Source organism: Pipra filicauda, unplaced genomic scaffold (assembly GCF_003945595.2).
Source record: "Pipra filicauda isolate LSUMZ 115617 unplaced genomic scaffold, ASM394559v2 scaffold146_size1912638_pilon, whole genome shotgun sequence".
In the NCBI taxonomy this organism is placed as follows: Eukaryota; Metazoa; Chordata; class Aves; order Passeriformes; family Pipridae; genus Pipra; species Pipra filicauda.
In genome coordinates this window covers 1329692-1349887 of record NW_024103951.1, presented here as the reverse complement: position 1 = coordinate 1349887, position 20196 = coordinate 1329692, and the positions used below count along the sequence as shown (strand labels likewise).

Below are 20196 nucleotides of genomic sequence, written 5' to 3'. Positions count from 1 at the left end.
AGTTGGCTGTGCATTTTAAGTGTGTCTCCTCTTCATAAAATAGGTAGCTAAATCCCCTATAAAGTCAATGAAAAAAAACCCATTACTTTGAAGAGTTTCAAAGAGACTGACAGTCTCTTTAGCTTTCATCAGCAGAAAATCTTCAAAAGCCCATTCAGTGACAAGAAAATGAAGGTCCAAATTTAGTGTCCTCAGCCAGGCTGCAGAGACCCCCACCTGATGTCTGTCACCTCTTGAAAACAAGCACACGGTATGATTGAAAAAGAAATGCATTTACCATCTGTTTACATTCATTATACAATGACAAAAGTTCAACTTCTGAGTTAACAGAGCTGTAGGCAGCATTAAACCATTATAACATTTGACCATCACATTTCAGCAAAAGGGAAAAAAGACAGCCCTGCATCACCCGAGTGCACCACATGCAGGCCTAACATACGCTGGGAGTATGGTACACAGGACATCTCCTCTGCAACTCCTCCTCAAAAATACAGAAATATATACACATAGGCAGTTTTGGCAAAATATCTTACAAAACCAGATGTTTTCTGTATTTAGTGAGTAAATATGCAACTTGGGAGAACGAGGACTCACTTGAAATAAAAAGGTTATTACAAAGGCTCATAAATCTGTGTTGAAAACCCCAAATAATTTATAAAAGGAATTTTTACCAAATTTTAAATCTCATTCACATTATTTGCTACTAGACAATTTGTGGTGTAAGTCAGTAACAGAAAACAAAACTACAGATACAGGACCCACCAAACTCATTGCTACCCTATAAGTCCATGCTCTACAATTACCACCTTCTTCACATCAGCAAGTAACATGAGCTACAGCCTAAAAACTAATTTTAACAAGTGCTTAAATAATCCTAAAACCACAATGGGAAATGCTAACCACATGCTGTTTTCAAATAAGCCTCCAGCTTCCCTTTTACTCCTTTAAAATTATTCAGAAAAGTTTTAAGTTCACTTGAAAAATCAGTATTGTCAAAGAAGAATTTCTCCTTTGTAAATCGATATTTGGCCAGTGGAAGCCCCGTCTATTACCAAAGCCAGAAGATGATCTAGAAAAGCACATATGTGGTTTTTAAAACAAAGATTAGCATTTGATTGGTTCCTGCACATGCAATATTTGTGGATGGAAATTATTATAATATCCCAGTTCTGTTAATGTGGGAACTTTAACTATGCTCTTTGTCAATTTTATTCAAAAGATCATCCCACCTATTCATATATTTTTAGCAGCCAAACCAAAAGCAGCATTTTATTGGACACACCCACTGCTTCCAAATATCTTCCCTTTTAAATGGGGAAGTTACACTGATGGTCCTTGTGAGGGGCTCTCAGTTAATATAATAGTTACTGCCATTTATTTGCAGCCCATACCAATATCCAAAAAATGAGTTACCTCCACGCAGAAAAGAATAAATAAAACTATTAAGGATAGTTAATGCAAAGGACTTTGCTTTGGAAATGCAGCTTGACCTTTGTCAGCATGGATTTGCCCTGGGAAATCTACTGCTGAGGAGAGCAAAAAAAGAAAGAGATGAAAGAAGCATTATACCTCCCACCATGAATGCTGCAGCTTGTCAGGCTCAATAAAATACTTCCTTGGTCCTATCAGGGTGGAAAACTGCTTCTTTCTAAATGGAAAGAATGATCAATATTCTGAGATGAATGCACTTTCAACCTAATAATGAAACATGGGAACATTTTTTAAGATCAACCATTACCTACCTGAATCTGAGGAATGAAAAGAACAACCAAAATCTTAGCCAGAATAAACATTACAAGCTTAATTTCCTGCCCCCTAATTTAAAGGGCTTCTATGATTATTTTATTTATATGCCAGATATTGATCTACACTATGGTTTGTCAGTATAAATTTTCTGTTAAATATCTCTTTACATTACAGAAACTACTATAAATGTGATATATCCAAATCTATATATATGATCAGAGATTAAAAAATGCAAAGGCTTCAGGAGATAGCCCTTGAGAATTATACACAAACAGAACACATTTACCACTTAACAAATAAGAATAACATTAAGGGAAAAATATGAAAACCACCAGATCCTTTGACCCCCTACCTAACTGAAAGAGCCCAAAGACATCATTTGTTTCACAGTCTGAGGCCTGATATCAGATTGACATTATTTTATTGAAGTTTTCAATCAATTTTTTGAATTTTGGCTATTAATGCTTTTACAAGGAGTGAAACCGTTTTATTTCCAAACAGTACACATTATGTTCATGAGCACATCAACGGGAAGTTACCGAAGAGATTAGGGGTAACATTGAAGCCCAAATTGTGTTAGTCTTACATTTTTGCATTATTAATGTCCTTTCCAAAACTGAGAAAAAGGAGGTTGTCACTGTTCAAAACAGGATGATATATCCTTCCCTTGCTGCTGGTGTCTGAACAAGTACAGTGCTTGGTTCAGTCAGTTCTTTGGACATTATGAAGGTACAGAGGGTGTGATTAGTGCAAAGTAGACTCCAGAGACAAAGAAAACAGGCTGGTTGGGGTTTGTTTGCTTTTGAGAGCAAACACTTGTGCTCAACTCTAAAAACACATTCTGAAGAGACCTTCTGTCTCCTCCCTCTCACACATTCCCACCTGCACACATCACTCACTTTGTTAGACTCCCTTTATCAATTCAAATCCCAGAGGAAGCATTATGTGCTGGGTTTAATTCATTAAATAAATATCCAGACTTGATACCTCTGTTCTCACCTACCATCTGGAAAATGCCAGGATTCCCAGGTTATTCTGCACACAGAAGAAAGCCCTCCTGAGAGCTCTCCTTTAGGCAATGGTACTGCTGGCTCTTTGAAGGCTTTCCATCGCCTGGCAAATCCCTCTTCAAAGGTTTCCTAGCTTGGAAGGAAGTGTTGAGACCACTTGCAAGGGTTGCTTTAAACCTACTCAGTAAAGGAAGACAGAGCTGACACAGGCACTGAACACCTTTCACAATTTCCACGTTTTGAGAAAGGTGATTTGCTTGAAAGATATTTGCTGTGTTGAAGGTGCACAGTGCAAATCAGAGATGAAAGAATTTCTGCTCTTACACAACTCTCACATTTAATTGAGAGGATACCTCCAGAGAAGCACTTGGTGTGAATCCCATGGAACCTACCCCTTTAACAGTTTTGAATATTGCTGCAGCCTGAGATGGAGGGACCCATAGCAGCAGAAAGACACATCAGAAATAGATGCTCCTTCTCCATTCAGATTAGTGTTGGATTCACTTCAGTTCCAGCAGGCAATTAGGACATAATGCAGAGAAAAGCAAAGGATATTTTGTTTTTAATGCAACTAAAAGGTTGCAATGAGTCATATTTGGCTACCTTAATAATTTCTGTGAAGAATGGTTGTGTATCCACACTTCTGTATTTATACTCAGGGATAAGTCAGGAAATTATACAACCCAAATATTATACAGTCTCTTTACTGAAATGGGGACTTTAATTACATAGCTGGCATTTTGCAGAGAGGCTGATTATATGTTATATACCATACTGAGGTAATTAGTTATCAGCTATATTTGTGACTTTGCCTGAGAATGTTGTTATTTCGTCAATATATAGCTTGCTTTCAGTACTAATCATGATCATGTTCTTAGTGTTTTTATGGGAGGAAACAAGTCAGCATTGAAGGTCTGCATCCCAGAATAGTTCTGGGTTGACGTTAGGGACATGAAACAAATAGACTGTGGGAAGAAATTTTCAATATCAGTGTTGCACAAACCCTTAAAGTTTTATGGATCTCATTAAAGTAATTATTTCAAGGTTCAAATGTATTCAGAGTTGAACTGGCTGAAATTTTCCCTGTGAAGCACTGTTTTGCTGATGGAAAATGACTACTGGATTGCAGACATATTCTTAAAATGAAATTACTATTGCCAGAAATGGGACAAGAGGTTCTTCAGGAAAAAAAACTCGAACACTGAAAAATATGCCTTGCAGTTTTTTCAAATAGTTCATTCAGGTGTTAATTCTCAAAACTGTAAATAACTTTTTTTAAAGAAAAAAAAAGAAGAAAAAAATCTGAGTATTGAGGACAAAACGTTCAATATGCTCCCCTAAAGTATATTATAATAAATTCAAACCAATTAATATAGAAGTCTTACATGACATGAAATCACTGTAACTGATGAAATACTTAAAGATAAGTCCAGAGGTGAATTGTATGCCAGCTCAGGGCTGTGTATTTCTGAAATCAAAACACAATTAGTCCACTTGAACTAGAAAGTGACGGTGAAAGAAAGGAAGAAGAGTCCTGCAAGGACTCAAAGTCTGACAGTCACCAAGCTCCCTTACAGCAGACATCTGAAGGAAACTGGACTTTCCTGTCACCTCTGCATACAAAGTACAATGGTCTTCCACTGCATACACACTAGAGTCAGATTAATAACAGAATTTTCTGTTTGAATTGTAATACACTGAACTGTGATCCCAGTTCTCCTGTTGACTTTAGCTGAGCGCTGGCTGATAAGTTACTGCAAGGATCTTCATTAAATCAGCCACATTTGGTTAAATATTCAGCATATGGAAAATGAAGACTGAATTTGAAATCAGGGTCTGTGTGCTGGCCATGGAGCATGACAGCAAACCCTTACTCAGGAGCGCAGCCAAATCCAGGAATGTCAGAAGAGGTGCCTGAGTGAGAGTGTGAGGCCACTTATGGAAGAATAAAAAATGCCATGCAGGCTATGCATCCAATTACAACAACAACAGTAAATTACTCTGAACAAATCTGGGTCCACAGGTTAATTGGAATAAAAAAATTGAAAGGGAAAGACTGAGCTGGTAATAAAAGAGCCATTGTAAGATTGGAAAATAACTTAGCAAGACCCTGGACTCTGATTAACTGTTTGAAAAAATGCAGTAAAACTCTTGAGTGTCTTGAATCCATTAACTGTCCATTTGGAAGAACACTAGCACAGGTCTAGGAAGATCTGTGCAGTATCAGTCTGCAGCTTTTTGTCTATTTTTAAGCAGGCTTGAGTAAATGAGGAACTTAACTAGCTGCTGTGAGGGTATTTTAAAATTGGAAGATATGTTATAATACACTACTAGAACTCTATGCAACATCTGTGGCATAGGGATGTTTCTTTTGGGAAATTTACTTGCTGATGGAGGATTGTTATGACTTTAATATGCAAATACTTAAAACCCCCTAAAACTAAAAACCATCCCAGCTATTAATAATAATACCAAAGAATATCAGGAACTTTCACGAAATTATGATTCAATAAAGTCACAGTTTCTAACATTAAAGTTGCACTTACACTTCCATTTGAAAACAACTTCTGCTGATGAAAAATTCAAGTGAGGATCCTACTTTTGCCTGCCTAGGAAGCTTCTGTAGGGTTAATTTCCTGCTTACAAAGAATGTGCAACTCTAAAGTAAAAAATGCTTTTAAGACACAAAATTATTCATAAGGATTTCCATTTTCTAGCCAGCACTAATACTACTACAAAACTATAAATGGATTGGCAATTATTTGTAGCCTAATCAGGGCTGAGATGATGGCTAATGTTAAATTTTGAAGTAATCCTGGCTTTGTCACGCTCTGGCAAAGCTGATGGCTCCAAGTGCAACCTGAAGACTGCATTTTTAAATGGTGGCATTGAACTAAAAACCTTCACAGTTACCCTGATCTTATTTAAAAGCTGCTGATGTTCCCTTTGTTCTTAGAGAGTGAATATTCATTTGGTAAGAAAGCAGAGGTTTAGATTCTCAGCCAGTGCAGGAGCAGCTGCACTGAGAACTGCACAGATTCACACCAGTGGAAGCACTGGCTTATAATTTCTGCAGGTGCTTAATGCAGCCCTCGGGAATGTTTTATTTTCTGCAGCAAATAAACACACTAATATCATAAAAGTTCAATGTGGCCAATAGATATCAATTCTTCTGAAAGCCTGGTGAACGCAAAAAGTGTTTTTTAAATCTATGTCTTAAGACAGTCCATATTTTTTAAAAAGTAGAGTTCTTTATGAAAAGTGAAATTGATCTTTCTTCAAAATCATGTAAATCAAACATTTGGTTTACCCACCACAGTCATTCCTAATGCATCCCAGGAGTTCTGCAAATAAGAATATTGATTTCAATGATCTATGGAGGTGGTGTAGTGAGAACTGACAAATCCATACTACAGCTAAATGACTCCTACAGTCTTGGGTGTGGAGTTATTTATATGGTTACTCTCACATGACAAATTACTGATATAAGTTTTATTAAACCATTAACAACCATAATAATATACTTTTAGAATATTAGGCATTACATAAAGGATCATATATAAGGCTGGAAGGAATTTTAAGATGATATATAAAGTCCATCTCTTTCTTTGCCAAGGTTGCACCATGTATATCCAGGACAAATTGAATAATAAATATAAGAAAATAAAATTTGGTGAGTAAAGTATTGAAGGGTAAAGTTCTACTTCAGATTAGTAGATCAAGTTCTACTTCCTTTTTAATGGACATTTCAGTAGAAAAGAATTTGATTCCTGTAAGCTTCAGTTTTCTAGTCTAATAACAAGATGGATTTATGGACAACAATGCAAATGGAAGATTTCCATTCCGTTTTCTCAGTGCGGCAGACTGAGCTCACTGGAATCTGAGCATAACGTGATCTACCCTTTTATTGCATTTGTCAGAATTTACCATTATTAATATCATGCTCTTCTCAACCCAGCACCTGCTCTTGAGCTGTGCAAATGATTCCCTCTTGCCGTTGATTCTGCTTTGGATATTGGTCAGGAAAGTTTGCCCTGTAAGACCATATTATTTCCTACTGTCTACCAACCTCTATTCCATAAGAAGCAACTCCATTGCCCTCAGAAAAACACATGCCCTGGGGTATCTTCTGCACAGCACCAGCTGGGCAGAACAACCTGCTGCATTCTCTGTGGCCTAATGAGCTGAAATAATCAGTGATGAGCTTCATCAGACTCTCATTCCTGGAATCCAGCATCCCTGGAATGAGGATTCCTATTTCTTGCCTTGGTGGGTGCAAGTAAATAACTGCATTAGGAAAAAAAAAACTAGAGCTTTCAAATAAGAACCTTTCTATGTAACATACATTCACTGTTGCATTGTGACAACACTGTAAGAGTTTGCAAACTAATTTGCATGCAGGATGTGAGCTGCTTTTGTAGCCTTGAAACTCGTAATGTGTAATACAGATGTTCACAATGGGTTTCAAAAATATGGATGGCTTAATTACAACTTTAAATAATGAAATTGCTTAATCATACTGACAGATAAAAGCACCTGAAAACCCTGATTATGTACTGTATCTGCAGCATGTCTTTGTGCTGTCATGCTGTAACTTCCATGTGTCTTAGTAAATTAGATCCGTAGTTCATTCATGATGAAATAATTCTATTATAATCCACCTTGCTTGTCACTAAATTGCATCAAGCAAACATGTCAGTTCAGTAACACTTGATGACTACACCCTGTGCTTATTTTTTAATTGTATAACTAGAAAAGCTGCTCATTTTTTTGTTTTTACATAATTTTTCATCATGTGCTTAAACATATGCCTTTCTAGCCTTTGACATTGCCAAAAGACTACCCAGATGTGGAAAGCAAATCAATGGAAAATCAACACCATCCCTTCTTCCTGAACTACAGACATCCAGAAATCTCTAAGGCTGGAATAAACAGCTCGTGCACATACACAAATGAATTTATATTTATTTATGGCACAGCCTCTTTTTCACTAACCTGCATTTGGGAGGACAAAGGTGTCAGTTCTACCTTAGTGAAATGCTGCAACCACCACCTGAATGCTCCAAAGCCAACCTGCTTTTCTTGAAAGATAAACAGAGGTGCCTCAGAAAATTGCCCAAGTAACAGCTCTGGCTCTTCAGCAACATTTTCAAAACAGTTTGTGCATGTTTTGTAGAAATTCTGGTGGCACAAGTGATAAATCAGGGACAGTGTAAAATAAAAATATTAACAATAGCTGAAAAATAAGAAAGCAAATGTTACTATTCACTTTCACATTATAGCTTGATAGGGAATTTCAGTCCTAGGCTTTATATTTCTAGAGTTTCCAGAGTACTGTTGGAACAGAGCAAACTAACAGACACTTTTATCCAGCTTGTTTAGGCATATCAATAACTCCCTATCAAGATATTCTCTAAGAATTTTTGGGGCCTTCCCAGAGTGTGCTGAAAGAGCATTATACTTGTTATTATCTCATGATACTACAGCCAGTTTTAAATTCCTTTTTATTCTGTGCAGAATTTCCTTCCTTTTTTTTTTTTTTTTGGTCTGATTTGATCAAAAAAAGTAGGTGTCTTAGGGTCTAAAGGGCTTAGTGGTTGCAGTAGTTCTAACTTCCCTTGATAACAACCATAACTACATATCTGAAGAACACTTTCCCATGTAAGAGCCAAAAGACAACACATAACAGGTATCATTTTCATGAGAATTGTCCTCACTCATCTTAAGTCTTTGGGAACAGTAGGACAGCACAGACAGGTCTGGAAATCCCAAACCATTGTAATAAAGCTGCCACGGTCAAAAAATTGAGACAATTGCAAAATACAGAACATAAAACCAGAAACATATCCAAGTAATTTCTAGCAAATGAAAATACAGAAATGATAAAATACTCAGCTTGGTTGCTCCTTAAGGGTTGCAGAAGTTTTACAGAAGCACAGAGCAGTCAGTGCCTTTCACACTGGGCTGGACTGCAGAAATCAGAAATGCACATCACCAGATCAATCGGTAGGCAATACTTCAGAGCTGGCCCAAAGGAAATTTGTATGTCATAAAGCAAGTTCTGGACAGCCACTGGGAGCAGTTTGTAAAGATTTTGTTATTAGCAGTGATGCAGCAGTTCCATTAAAAACATATATTAAAGGAGCTTCTTTCAGTTGGGATCTCAAAGAAAATTTTCGGGAATTTATCAGCACTAGTGACTCATCCTTGTGCTACCAAAAACTGTTTTGAAGCAAGATGCTGAATAAAAATTTGGCAAAGACTTTTTAAGTTCTGGAATTATTTCATCTCTGTTGCAGGATTAGTGTGATTCATTTATCATTTCTCTCTTACTGGTTCTATAGGAAAAAATCTGATTTCTCTCCGTAGTTTTATTAAAGGTGTATGCATAAAGCAGTGCATGTTGGAAAGTGTGGGACTGGCAAGCCTGAGGTCTCTTATCTAAGAGGGGAAATTTCATGCACAGAGATGATGGAAACTTGCACCACCCTGTCTCCTTGGTGAACCCTTAACCCTCTAGGACTGAGAATACCGTGTTCTGTCCCTCAATATTCACTCGTTTTCTCTCTCTCTGAGAGGGAGGCCACTTACAGTTTTCCTGATGTGAATGGTGTTCTGAAAACCAGATGCACACAACTAATCAGTTTCTAAAAATCCAGCATATAAGAACAACTTTCACTCAGAAAAATGCTGTTGTTTAAAAAAAAAAAGTCCAGATACCAAATCAATGTCACTTTACTCTCTTAGCATGTAATATCGATTTCTTCAGAAGTCAGTTCCTTGTCTATAATGTCCTTGCACAGCAGCTGGGGATGAAGGGCTTGACTGGACATGGCTCTTTTTGTGGGTAAAGACCCTACTTGTGTGTGTGTGCTCGGTGAAGTGATTAAATGCAACTGGAGGCCTTGCCTTGATCCTTCAGCATCCACGTGCTCACACAGACACAGACTGCAGCATATTCAGATTTATCTAAACCTCTTTCTCTACTTCCTGTTTTACAAGTGAGTGTTTGGGGCTTTTGCACAATTAAAAGCACTGCAGGTTTATTTTGGATTATTCAAAGCAATTTATTTCATCTTAGAAAAGAAACAGTAACTTTCTGCATGTTTATCAATTTTTTGCTGACTTAGAATGACTCCAGATCATGCAGCACATTCCCTGTTTTTTAATGGGATCAATACCAATTTTGCCTGTGGGCTGGAAGACTATTTTCAGAGTGATAACATCCTGAAAATAATTTTCCATTGTGAATAAAAATAAGTACGTGAAAAAATTGTTAATTTCTGGCTCAGATGCCTTCTTCCACTAAAAAAAAAGTGTTCCTATTTTATTGATTTGGGGGAAGGAGAAACGCCTTTTGGCTTGACTATCCTCATATTTGTATGAAAAATGTAATATCCGTGATGAACAGAGTGTGAAATAAATTGTGCATTGTCCTATTTAATGGTATGTTTTCCACTGTCACCAAATACTTGAATGCCTTGGTTCATTATCCAAACTATTATTCTGATTTGGTTCACAGCTTTCCAAGAATTTCAAAGAAACAGTTTTTATATTTTATATATTATTATTAGATGGCCCAAATGTATAGTTGTCTGCCCAAATAATTCACTTAAAATCGCATCTATCTTTCTATCCATTTGAGACAATTAGATAGTGATTTAGGTGCCTTTTACTGACTTTGGTAACAAAACTTTTTGTAATGAGGTCTCGGGTTTAAAAAGTGTCTAATAGTTAAATATGAGAAAAGAAATCACAAAAAAAACCCAGATCATGATACTCAATTTAAACCTTTGCATGGGAAACTCAGGAATAAGGTCATGATTCTGAAACAAAGGTAACACCTGCATTTCCAAGGAAACTGGAATAAGTAAAGGGAAGGAACCACCTCTACCTGGGCTTCTGCTGCAGTTGTTGGGGAAAAATTCACCTTGCAAAGGCCATTCAGTCTAATGTGACAAATAGGGCTAAATACACTGAAAGCCACACTGCAAGTAAGTCCTTAGGTTTATGAACTAACTTAAAGACACAATCTTCCTGGAGATAACTTGGCAGTCACTACTGTGTAAAGGTTTCAGGCACTTTTATGCAAGACTGTTATGGTCATGTGGTAACATGAGGCTTCAGATGCACTGCTTAGGTGTAACTACATAAAATGTTACATGGATCCTCGTACTCAGCCAAGAATGGAGTCTGCTACTAAGCTGTGTGCCATACACATCCACCACAGAAATGAGAGCTAGAAAATTAAATTAAACTTGGAATGACAATAAGCTCACCTTCTTGGTCAGTGCCTTGAAACAATGAGTAGTCTTGTGGAGTAGATAGAGCCCAAAGCAGCTGGTGTCATAAATTTTACTGTTCCACAGTAAGAATGATAAATGATTTCACTAGTTCATGCTTCACCCTATTCCAAGGTCACCAGATTCCCCTCAGCAAAAACAAGCTATGGATTGTTGTCAGGCTCATAAAGTGAGCTCAGCAATAAAGTGCTCTTTTACTGTGCTATGTCTGTGCTTCCTACCAGCTGTGGCATTGTCTTCAATACATACATGCAACGCCATCCACAGCATCCTGCATCACAGTGCAGATGGTCAGAGCATGGACAGCACTTAGGTAGGGCCTAATTCCCAGGTTTTTCTTGGAAAAACAAAAAGCAACAACGAGGAATCTGAGGATATGCCACTACAGAAGGAACCGTTCTTAAGATGAGGTTTCCAGAGGTATTTCAACATCTAAGTACGCAAATTTACCATCTAGAACACTTAAATCTACTTTTTTAAGTTTAGCCTAGCTTCTTTTCATATTGAATGGGATCATAACTTGTTTTTTGATGTGCTTTTAAAATATCCTGTGCTTCCTAAGGTAGATCATTCTGGGTATATAATTAGTAGCTTGCATAATTTTACTACTTGGAAGTGAAAGCTTCTGACTGCCTTGTCTTCAAAACCATGCAAGTTCCTTACCAGCCCACTATTCACATATGTTTTATTTTCAGTTTCTTTTAATTTACTCCACCGTATAGGGCAGATGGAGCATGAAGAAGAAGTAAAGAAGCAACCATTATGAGGTCCCTTCATGACAAAACTTACAGCAGTATCACCAAGACAGTATAAATTTATCTTCATGGAAGTCTGGTCACACAACCCATAAAAAACTTTATTTATACTTTAATCTTACTTTCTTTTTCAGCTAGAAAGACCAGCTGAAAATATACAGTGGAAATCAACTGACAGTAGCCAAATGAAAGGAAATCAATCATGTGACCTAAAAAATCTTTTCTACCTGTAGTTTCTATCATGTAGGAGTTTTCAGTAGAAGTTAGGGAGGTTCATGACCAAGTTACAAGAGTTACACACAAATTTCAGTTGTTGAGAGGACATTCTCACTGTAAGGTTATTAAAGCTGACTGCACTGACTGATAACACAAACTTTGTATTATCATTAATTTAGATGCTTAGCAAAGAGTTTAAAAATAGAAATCCATCTTCAGTGCTCAGAACAGCACTATCTGAGGTGACATCAGTTACTCCTGACTTGCAATCTTCAACATGATTTATTATAAATTTGCTTTGAGGCACTGTAAGAATTCATATGAAGTACAGCAAAAACTGATTCCAGACTGGTCAGTGTAAATGCAAAGCAAGTACTATGGTCATCACATGCTTTCTTACCATACTCATCTGATAATCACAATGAAGATCAAATTTTGATATATATATTTAGAAGCTGAATTAGAAAAGTAAACATTCCTATATATCTACATCTTCAATATCATAGTTTGGACTCAGAAACATGAAAAAACTTGCTTTGAGAAAATGCTGCTTTGCTGAAGTCTGTCTCCTTTTATCTAAATGATCTTTATCCTGCTTAAGATTAATAAAACTATGAAAGGCAACTCTTATCTCTTTGATAATAATTTTCTTGTGATATACTCTTAATAATAAGGAGACATTATATACAGCACAGCAGATGAAAGAAGTCTGCAGATTGGCTTTACACTACATTACAAATGCCTGTGTGTCAGCATAGTCTTTACTGAAAAGGTTTCCATCACTTCCATTGTGCTGATAAATCAGATTTTAAAAAATTATAAATGGAAAACTTTTAGGGAACTATATGCAATGTCATGTCTCTATCCACTGCCAAAGGATATAAACCTCTACTTACCATTTAAAATGATTCAATTAAAAACCCTAGTGTATAAAATGACTCAACCAAGTTAACTCATTTAGATCTTTTTATGTGGATCCCAACTGGAGTGGTAACAGTTACAGATTGCAGCATAACTGCAACAGACTTCAGATTTCCCAGGGCAGCTATGGTGGGATTGGAGTTGTTCTCTATGGTTTGGAGAGGGGGATACAGAGAAGAGAGGAGCAGGGTACCTGATCCAGTTTCCAGTGGAATTCGGCAGGCCGGAAGGTGTCGGCCTGGTCGAAGTCCTTGCGCAGCAGGAACACGAGTCTGCAGTTGTGCACGTACAGGGCGTAGTGGTGCCTGTTCATCTCTGAAAGGAGGGACCGACACCATCAGTGACCTGAACCATCACCAACACTTTGGGTTAGGGGAATGTGTTTGAAAGCATTATACACATAAAAGACAAATCCCAACCAAATAATAAAAAAAAAAAAAACAAACCACCAAAAGAACTACTTTATATTCCTATAAAATATTAAGCTATTAGAGTATCCAAAGCAGGGGAATGAAGATGGTGAAGGGCCTTGGGGGGAAGCTTTATGAGGGATGGCTGAGGGGACTTGGTCTGTTTAGCTTGGAGAAGAGGAGACTGAGGGGAGACCTCATTGCAGTTACAACTTCCTCATGAGGCAAAGAGGAGGGGCAGACACTGATCTCTTGTCTGTGGTGACCAGCGACAGGACCCGAGGGAATGGCCTGAAATTGTGTCAGAGGAAGTTTAGGTTGGATATTAGAAAATGGTTTTTCCCCCAGAGGGTGGTTGGGCACTGAACAGGCTCCCCAGGGCAGTGGGCACAGCACCAAGCCTGACAGAGTTCAAGGAGCGTTTGAACAGCACTCTCGGGCACATGGTGCGACTTGGGAATGGTCCTGTGCAGGGCCAGGAGTTGGACTCAATGACCCTTGTGGTCCCTTCCAACTCAGCATATTCTGTGATTCTCTGAAAATCTACAGCTGTGTTACCCAAGAGGAGAACCAGTGTTTGATATTTAGGCAGTCATCAGTCTCCCCAGTAAGCTCTTAAGTCAGTGATGCTTAGGGTGGCACCAACCCAGCTTTTTTCTCAGACCAAATTAAATGAGGAGAGATGGTAACAATCTACTAATGTTGATATTCCCTTTGCATAACATTTTTTCAACACATAGACTCACCTGTCTTGTCAGAGTTGCAGAGAATAGTCTCTTTCTCAGCTCTTAATCCAGGACTAGGTCCATGTTTCATCCACAAAGTGATGGTGAATTGATCAGTTAAATTTTTCGGGACTATTCCATCTGGGATTTTCGCTCCTTGCTTTCCATCAAATTTAAAAATTATGTCATTGCTATCCATGACAAGCCCAGCTGTCCAGTTAGTTGTTGTACTGGGAGATGGTAACAGGTCAATGGCACCGGAGGAAGCTCCTGCAAATTACATATAATGAGTAACAGGATGAGAAACTAATGAAAAAGCTGTGAAGATTAATGTAATATAGGCCAAGATTCTGATTCCCACTCTTTAGATTATTTTTAATACCCAAATGGTCCTATTAGCTTCGATGCCAAACCACATAAACATTCTAAAATATCAACCATTGTAAAGCAGCAAGATTTTTCTAGATTAAAGGTATTGCACAGAAAACTAGAGAAAATTTTGTAAAGTTATCTTTCTTGGAAATTTTCATTATTTTCTATAATTCACTGATGACATTTCTTCAGTTATTTCAAGAACTTCTAAGACTAAACCCAAATTTTCTTCATTAATCTTTCTTCTCTGACAGTATGAAGATACATGGTATGTGGGGATGATGTGCTGTAAAATGCAGGTGACAAGTCACGTAATGTCCAGTAGACAGCCACAGATATTCACAATAAAATTGGTATGAATGTGAGTACATATGTAGCATTCACTCTAAAACAGATAATATCACTTTAAGGTTGGTTTATGGCACATACTTGATGGTTGTAACTCCATGTGTTCTTATCTAATGATGGACTGAGATGGAAAACACGGTGGTGCCGAGCCCTGATAAAATAGCACATTTCTTTACAGCTTGTGTTTTCTTACAGCTTAACAACTGTCAGGCACTATTAAAAACATGTAAGGAGCTACCCAGAGCATTTACCTCGCTGGGGAAAGACAGCATTTAGCAGAAAATGTGATTCCAAGAGTAAAAAGCACAAACAATCTTCGTATTCTTGTTGATGCTTTGTCGAGTAAGAATATGGTGAACAAACCACGACTGCATAAAAAATCCCCTGCTAAGACACCTAAGATACTCTTCCCTCCTTCAGCATCCAAGGAGAGAAAAAAGATCCCAGCTCTCTGCAGGAGTGCAAAATTTTAAGCCAAGAGAGTGTGGAAATGTATCATATGGATTTTTAAAAAGGTATTATAGTAATGATATGAAAACATTCACATCACTCAGTAACTGAATGCCTTGACAATTCTCCAAAATTTATTACTGTAAAATGAGGCTATTTTGAAGTGATAGCAATATCAAACCTAACACCTACATGCTTAGAGTTTGAGCACAAAGTGTATTTCTTTTATAAATTGTAATTCTGGATAATACACCACACTGCATTGCTTAAATACCCCGATGTTACCAACAGGAATACATCAAACTCAGTTTATCCAGATGGCACAATTTGTGACAAACTGTGTTTTGTTTTCTTTCACTCAAGTCACTAAAAAATAAAATTATTTGCACAGAGCACAAGAAACATCATCATTTTCACACTCAATAGTCTTTTGTGCTAATTTTTATGTTCATTTTTTTAAACTTACAGAAGGACCAGAAATTCCTTGCACCATGGTGTATTATCAAAGGAAATATGCTTTTAAATGGGCATATGCTTATATTAGGTAAATTATGGGTGTAAATAAGCTTCATCTTTCACTCTATCTACTCTGGCCACGAAAATTTGGAAAGATCTATTCTTTCCAACAGAATGAATCTGAGGGGAAACTCCAAAATGGAATTCTCTCATATTCACAGAACCATAGAATGGTTTGGGTTGGACCAGTCCTTAAAGATCATCTTGTTCCAATCCCCCTGCCATGGCAGGGACACCTCCCACTAGCCCCACCCAACCTGGCCTTGAACACTCCCATACAGCTTGTTAAACTCTGATTTGTCAAGCTGCCCAGGTAAACTACTTTATTTTCCCAACTTAAGGACAGGCTTGTGTAAGAGCATTTGGGTAATCAGTACAGAGCTCAACAGGTTCTACTTTATCTGCCCATATTTTTATGGAGATTTACGGGTTAGTTTGGAATCTCATCCTGTTAGTGTGTGTTAATCCTGCCCTGCGAAAAACCACTGGATTATGTGCTTGGGAGATTTAGCTGGAATAAATATGCTTTTTCTATCTTCATAAATCCAGCCAGAGTCCCAGGCTGCTCGGCCATGTACACAGACAGACCTGGAGCAGTGCAAGCAGGATGTATCTGGAGGCGTTCCCAGAACAGTCTTGTCATGCCATGGATCAGTGCACTCCAAAAATGTAGTGACTGATGTCCTTCTCTTCTACAATGCTTCCAGAATAATGCAGGAGCCACTGATGAAGCACAGTTTTGGACTGACACCCTCGAGGTAACCCTTGCATATTAAAGTCCTTGTTTTCACAAGCAATTTATGCAGTTGGCCCCACCTCCTCTCCCAGTCCTGCATATTTGGGCTCCAAACTTTGTGCCAGGATAAGCACAGAGTGATGCTGCCTGCTGAATTGGACCAGCCTCCTGGCTGAGCTTGAAGCTAATCAGCCAACAACACCAAGCCTAAATTATACTTTTTGATCAGATCAATTTTCTTTGAGCTTCTTGCAAAGCTACACAACCCAGGATAAAAGAGAGAGGGCAGAATCTTACCCGGAGCATGGCTATGTTTCAGTTTCCCAATTGCCATAGGTGAAAATTAGCAATCCCATTATTTTCTATTTTATCTACATTTAGAAGGAAAGAAGACAGCACCATACCCATCTTTCCACTAGATTCCAGGCTCTTTAACCAATTCTTGGTTTTAGTGTGATTTATTCTCCATGTTTTTGCAGTCCAAATTGTGCCTTTTAGACAGTCTTTACTTTTTATTATTGTCAGATGAGAAGGTGAAAAAATGCCTACTAAAATGCTTTGAGGCACAACAATAATAACTCCTTGACTTTAAAAATGACTCAAGTGTAATTTAATCATTTAAGCTGCCCACCCTGACCATCAAAGTGAGTGCAAATCACGGAGTTATGGAAAAGCAGACTTAAACCATACACTATACAACGATGAATTTTAATGTACTGTCCTCAGCATCTGTATTCTCCAGATTTCCAACAGATAAATGAAGAAATGAGCGCAGGATTTATAAACTGGGTCTTTAACTATACAGAGAGAGCCCTGCATTTTCTACAGCACAGATCTGTGTGTGATCACTCAGTGCTGCACTCTCTGCAACTGCACAATGATTTTTTTGCTGGCAGAAAAAAATTCAGGCTTTTCTTCTTTTTCAAAGAATTTTAGCACCCAGGCATTAGTTACAATAAGGTAATTTCTGGGAGAAAAACGACTTCTAGAAATAATGTAACGTGCTCTTGCAGGAGTTCTCTCTACCTTAAGGCTGGTAAAAAATTTTAAATACCGAAGTGCAAGCCAGTCTAAGTGCAATTCTGATGTAAAGCACATTGTCACTTACAGCCTTTTTATCCAAGTCCTATTACAAGTTTCTAGCATGTCTGCTCTCTATGAAGATATAGAAAACTTGAACAAAAAAAAATATTTTTTCAGCAGTGAGATTTTTTTTCCCCTATTTACATATACTTTTACACTATCTATTTTCTCAAGTGTTTTTTATTCTGTTCCTTCATGGATGTGCTGAGCAAAAGCTGGAAGTTCATCAGTAACTTCTGTCCTCCTGCCTGCAACTACTACAATGGCATTGACAGACCTACTGAAATGGTTTTGATCATTCTGCTTTTCACCAGCTTAGGCCTACACATGGTGCAGACTATGAATTATAGTTGGACTAGTATTGGGAAACACCTGGTTTATTCAGGAGAAAAGAGAAAGACTTGCAGTTCTCTTTTCTATTGCTGACGTGTCAGCAGGTAAGGCAGTGAAGCCACACTGCCAACTGAACCCCTTAGGCTTTGCACAACCTTCCTCAATTAAGGAATTTTACAGCAGCTGAAGGTACCTACTTTCAGCCCTACACTTACAATGATAATGTGGTTGGATATAGTGTTTTATGTCAAGGTAATGATTTGGTGCTTTAGGTCCTGTTCTGAATGACTGCCATTTGCAGTTCAGGTCTGTAACAGGATAAAGCAATGCTCCTTTTTCTGCCAATACAGGTTCTTAGAGGAGGCAAAAGTACTTCACTTTAGCTACAACATATTTATTTTTATTTAAATGATAGTATTTTATGAAATCAAGTCTTGGTCAGCCTCTCAGATTTAATCTTATTAACAGGATGAAGATGCATACCGTTGGCAGATGGGTTCTCATCTGCTTTTCTAGGATCCCAGTCAGATGGAAAAAGATACAGGATTATAATTGTGATTGTTTCTGTAATCTTAACTAAGCAATTTTCAGGTTTAAAACATTCAGCTTTTATGACAATGCTATTATTCCTATTAACCTTTACTTACTTCCCCCATCTCCACTAGTAATTTGTAATCATAACCACAAAATATTTTTCCCTGGGACTTGGTCTCCATTTTTTATAATTTAGTAACGTTGACTGATAATTTTCATTTACAAAATTATTTCATAAAGGTTAGTGTATTGACCTTAACATATCTGTGTGGTCATCAAAGCAGATGTAAGCCACACACCAGAGCACCTCAGGCCAAAATCCAAGCATTGAAATGGAAAAAAATTGTACAATTGCTACCGTAGCTCAGACAGGAGACAGGGAAAGACACATTGTGGAGAAGATGAGAACTAATGTTCCACACCATCAGGGCTTCAGATGAGGACTCTAAGAAAACAGAATTTTAGAGGAGAAGGAGAAACAGCAGATCTCAAAAGCCGAAAGGCTTAATATGTAGCCATTGCTTTGCCATGTACAGAATCTTGAAGTCTGAAAACATACAGCAGTATCTTCAAGTACTGAATCTATCTTTCAAATATAATATGTATGTTTTACACCAAGTTATTAAAAAGCACGAAAAGGAAAGAAAATAATTAGGAAACATTTCTCCACTGGCCAACTCTTAGCTGAAATTCATGTTTCTTAGATATTTTTGCTAAAATGATTGCCCAAAATATTCTTTTACTTTTTGTTTGTTTGTACTCTGGCACAGCACCTAGCAGAACAGAAAGCTGAGTCAGGAAGACTCAAACAAAACATAGAGATTCAATTCCCTGCAAATCCCACAGTCTTCCTATGATGGCAAATCTACACCTGAAATCTCACTACACTGTCACACCAGTATTTGTAGCAGAGGGAAGAAAGAAGGAGAAAGAGGTAGAATGAGGAAGGAGAAAAATAGAAAAAGGAATTGGAGCAGGAGAGAAAAAAATCAGCAGGGAGAAATTATGAAAAAGACTTGAAAACATGGAAAAGAAGAACAGAGCACCCGTCAAATATCACCACTCTCTATATTTTCATTGCTGCAATCTGAAATGAACCAGCTGAGCTAAACCCAAGTACTGCATGCTTACAGGTCACAAGGAATTGGTGCTTTATCTGGAAAAAATATTATTATCTCAACTGAAAAACATATTCATACCACATAATTTCTGCAGAGACTTTTCTGAGTACGTTTCACGATCACAGCCCTTTCCAATGTAGTTGGTCTGCAATTCAATGGTGGTGTGTATTGAGGAAACTGGTCCATCACATGTTTCTAGATGAATGCTGGGAAACAAGGGGATGCTTCCAGAGCCAGGTTTATATTCAATCCGTTTGTCCCAGTCTGAAAAAAAACAACAACAAAAAAACCCCAACAAGATTCAGTCATGATTAAAAAAGTGAAGGGAGTTATGTAATTTTAAATGACACATTGTTCTCAAAGGTCACTGTCTAAGGCCAAAAAACATTCTGAACTTGGCATCAACAAGTTACTGTATGAAAAAAACTTGGATTTTGGCCCTCTTTTTATAAGAGTGCCAGGATCAATTAAGTAACACTAGTGCTGCTAGAGTCCCACAAGCATGGGGTACATACATACCCTGACAAGAAGTGCTAATTGGTGTCAGTCTGGATCTCCAATGTCCATGTCCCTGTGACAGACTACAGGCTGACTGTACAGGGATGAGGCTGTCTGCT

At 37.7% G+C, this 20196-nt stretch overlaps 1 protein-coding gene across 1 annotated transcript in view; it reads right to left on the bottom strand.

Annotated features, from left to right (window-relative positions):
- The window catches only part of CLSTN2 (calsyntenin 2), a 257372-nt gene that overhangs the window by 36719 nt on the left and 200457 nt on the right, over nucleotides 1-20196 (bottom strand). The window contains exons 6-8 of the mRNA XM_027729314.2: nucleotides 19658-19843; nucleotides 14108-14356; nucleotides 13145-13266 (exon numbers count right to left, since the gene is read on the bottom strand). Coding sequence (XP_027585115.2) covers nucleotides 13145-13266; nucleotides 14108-14356; nucleotides 19658-19843 — 557 coding nt within the window. The remainder of the gene's footprint in view (nucleotides 1-13144; nucleotides 13267-14107; nucleotides 14357-19657; nucleotides 19844-20196) is intronic.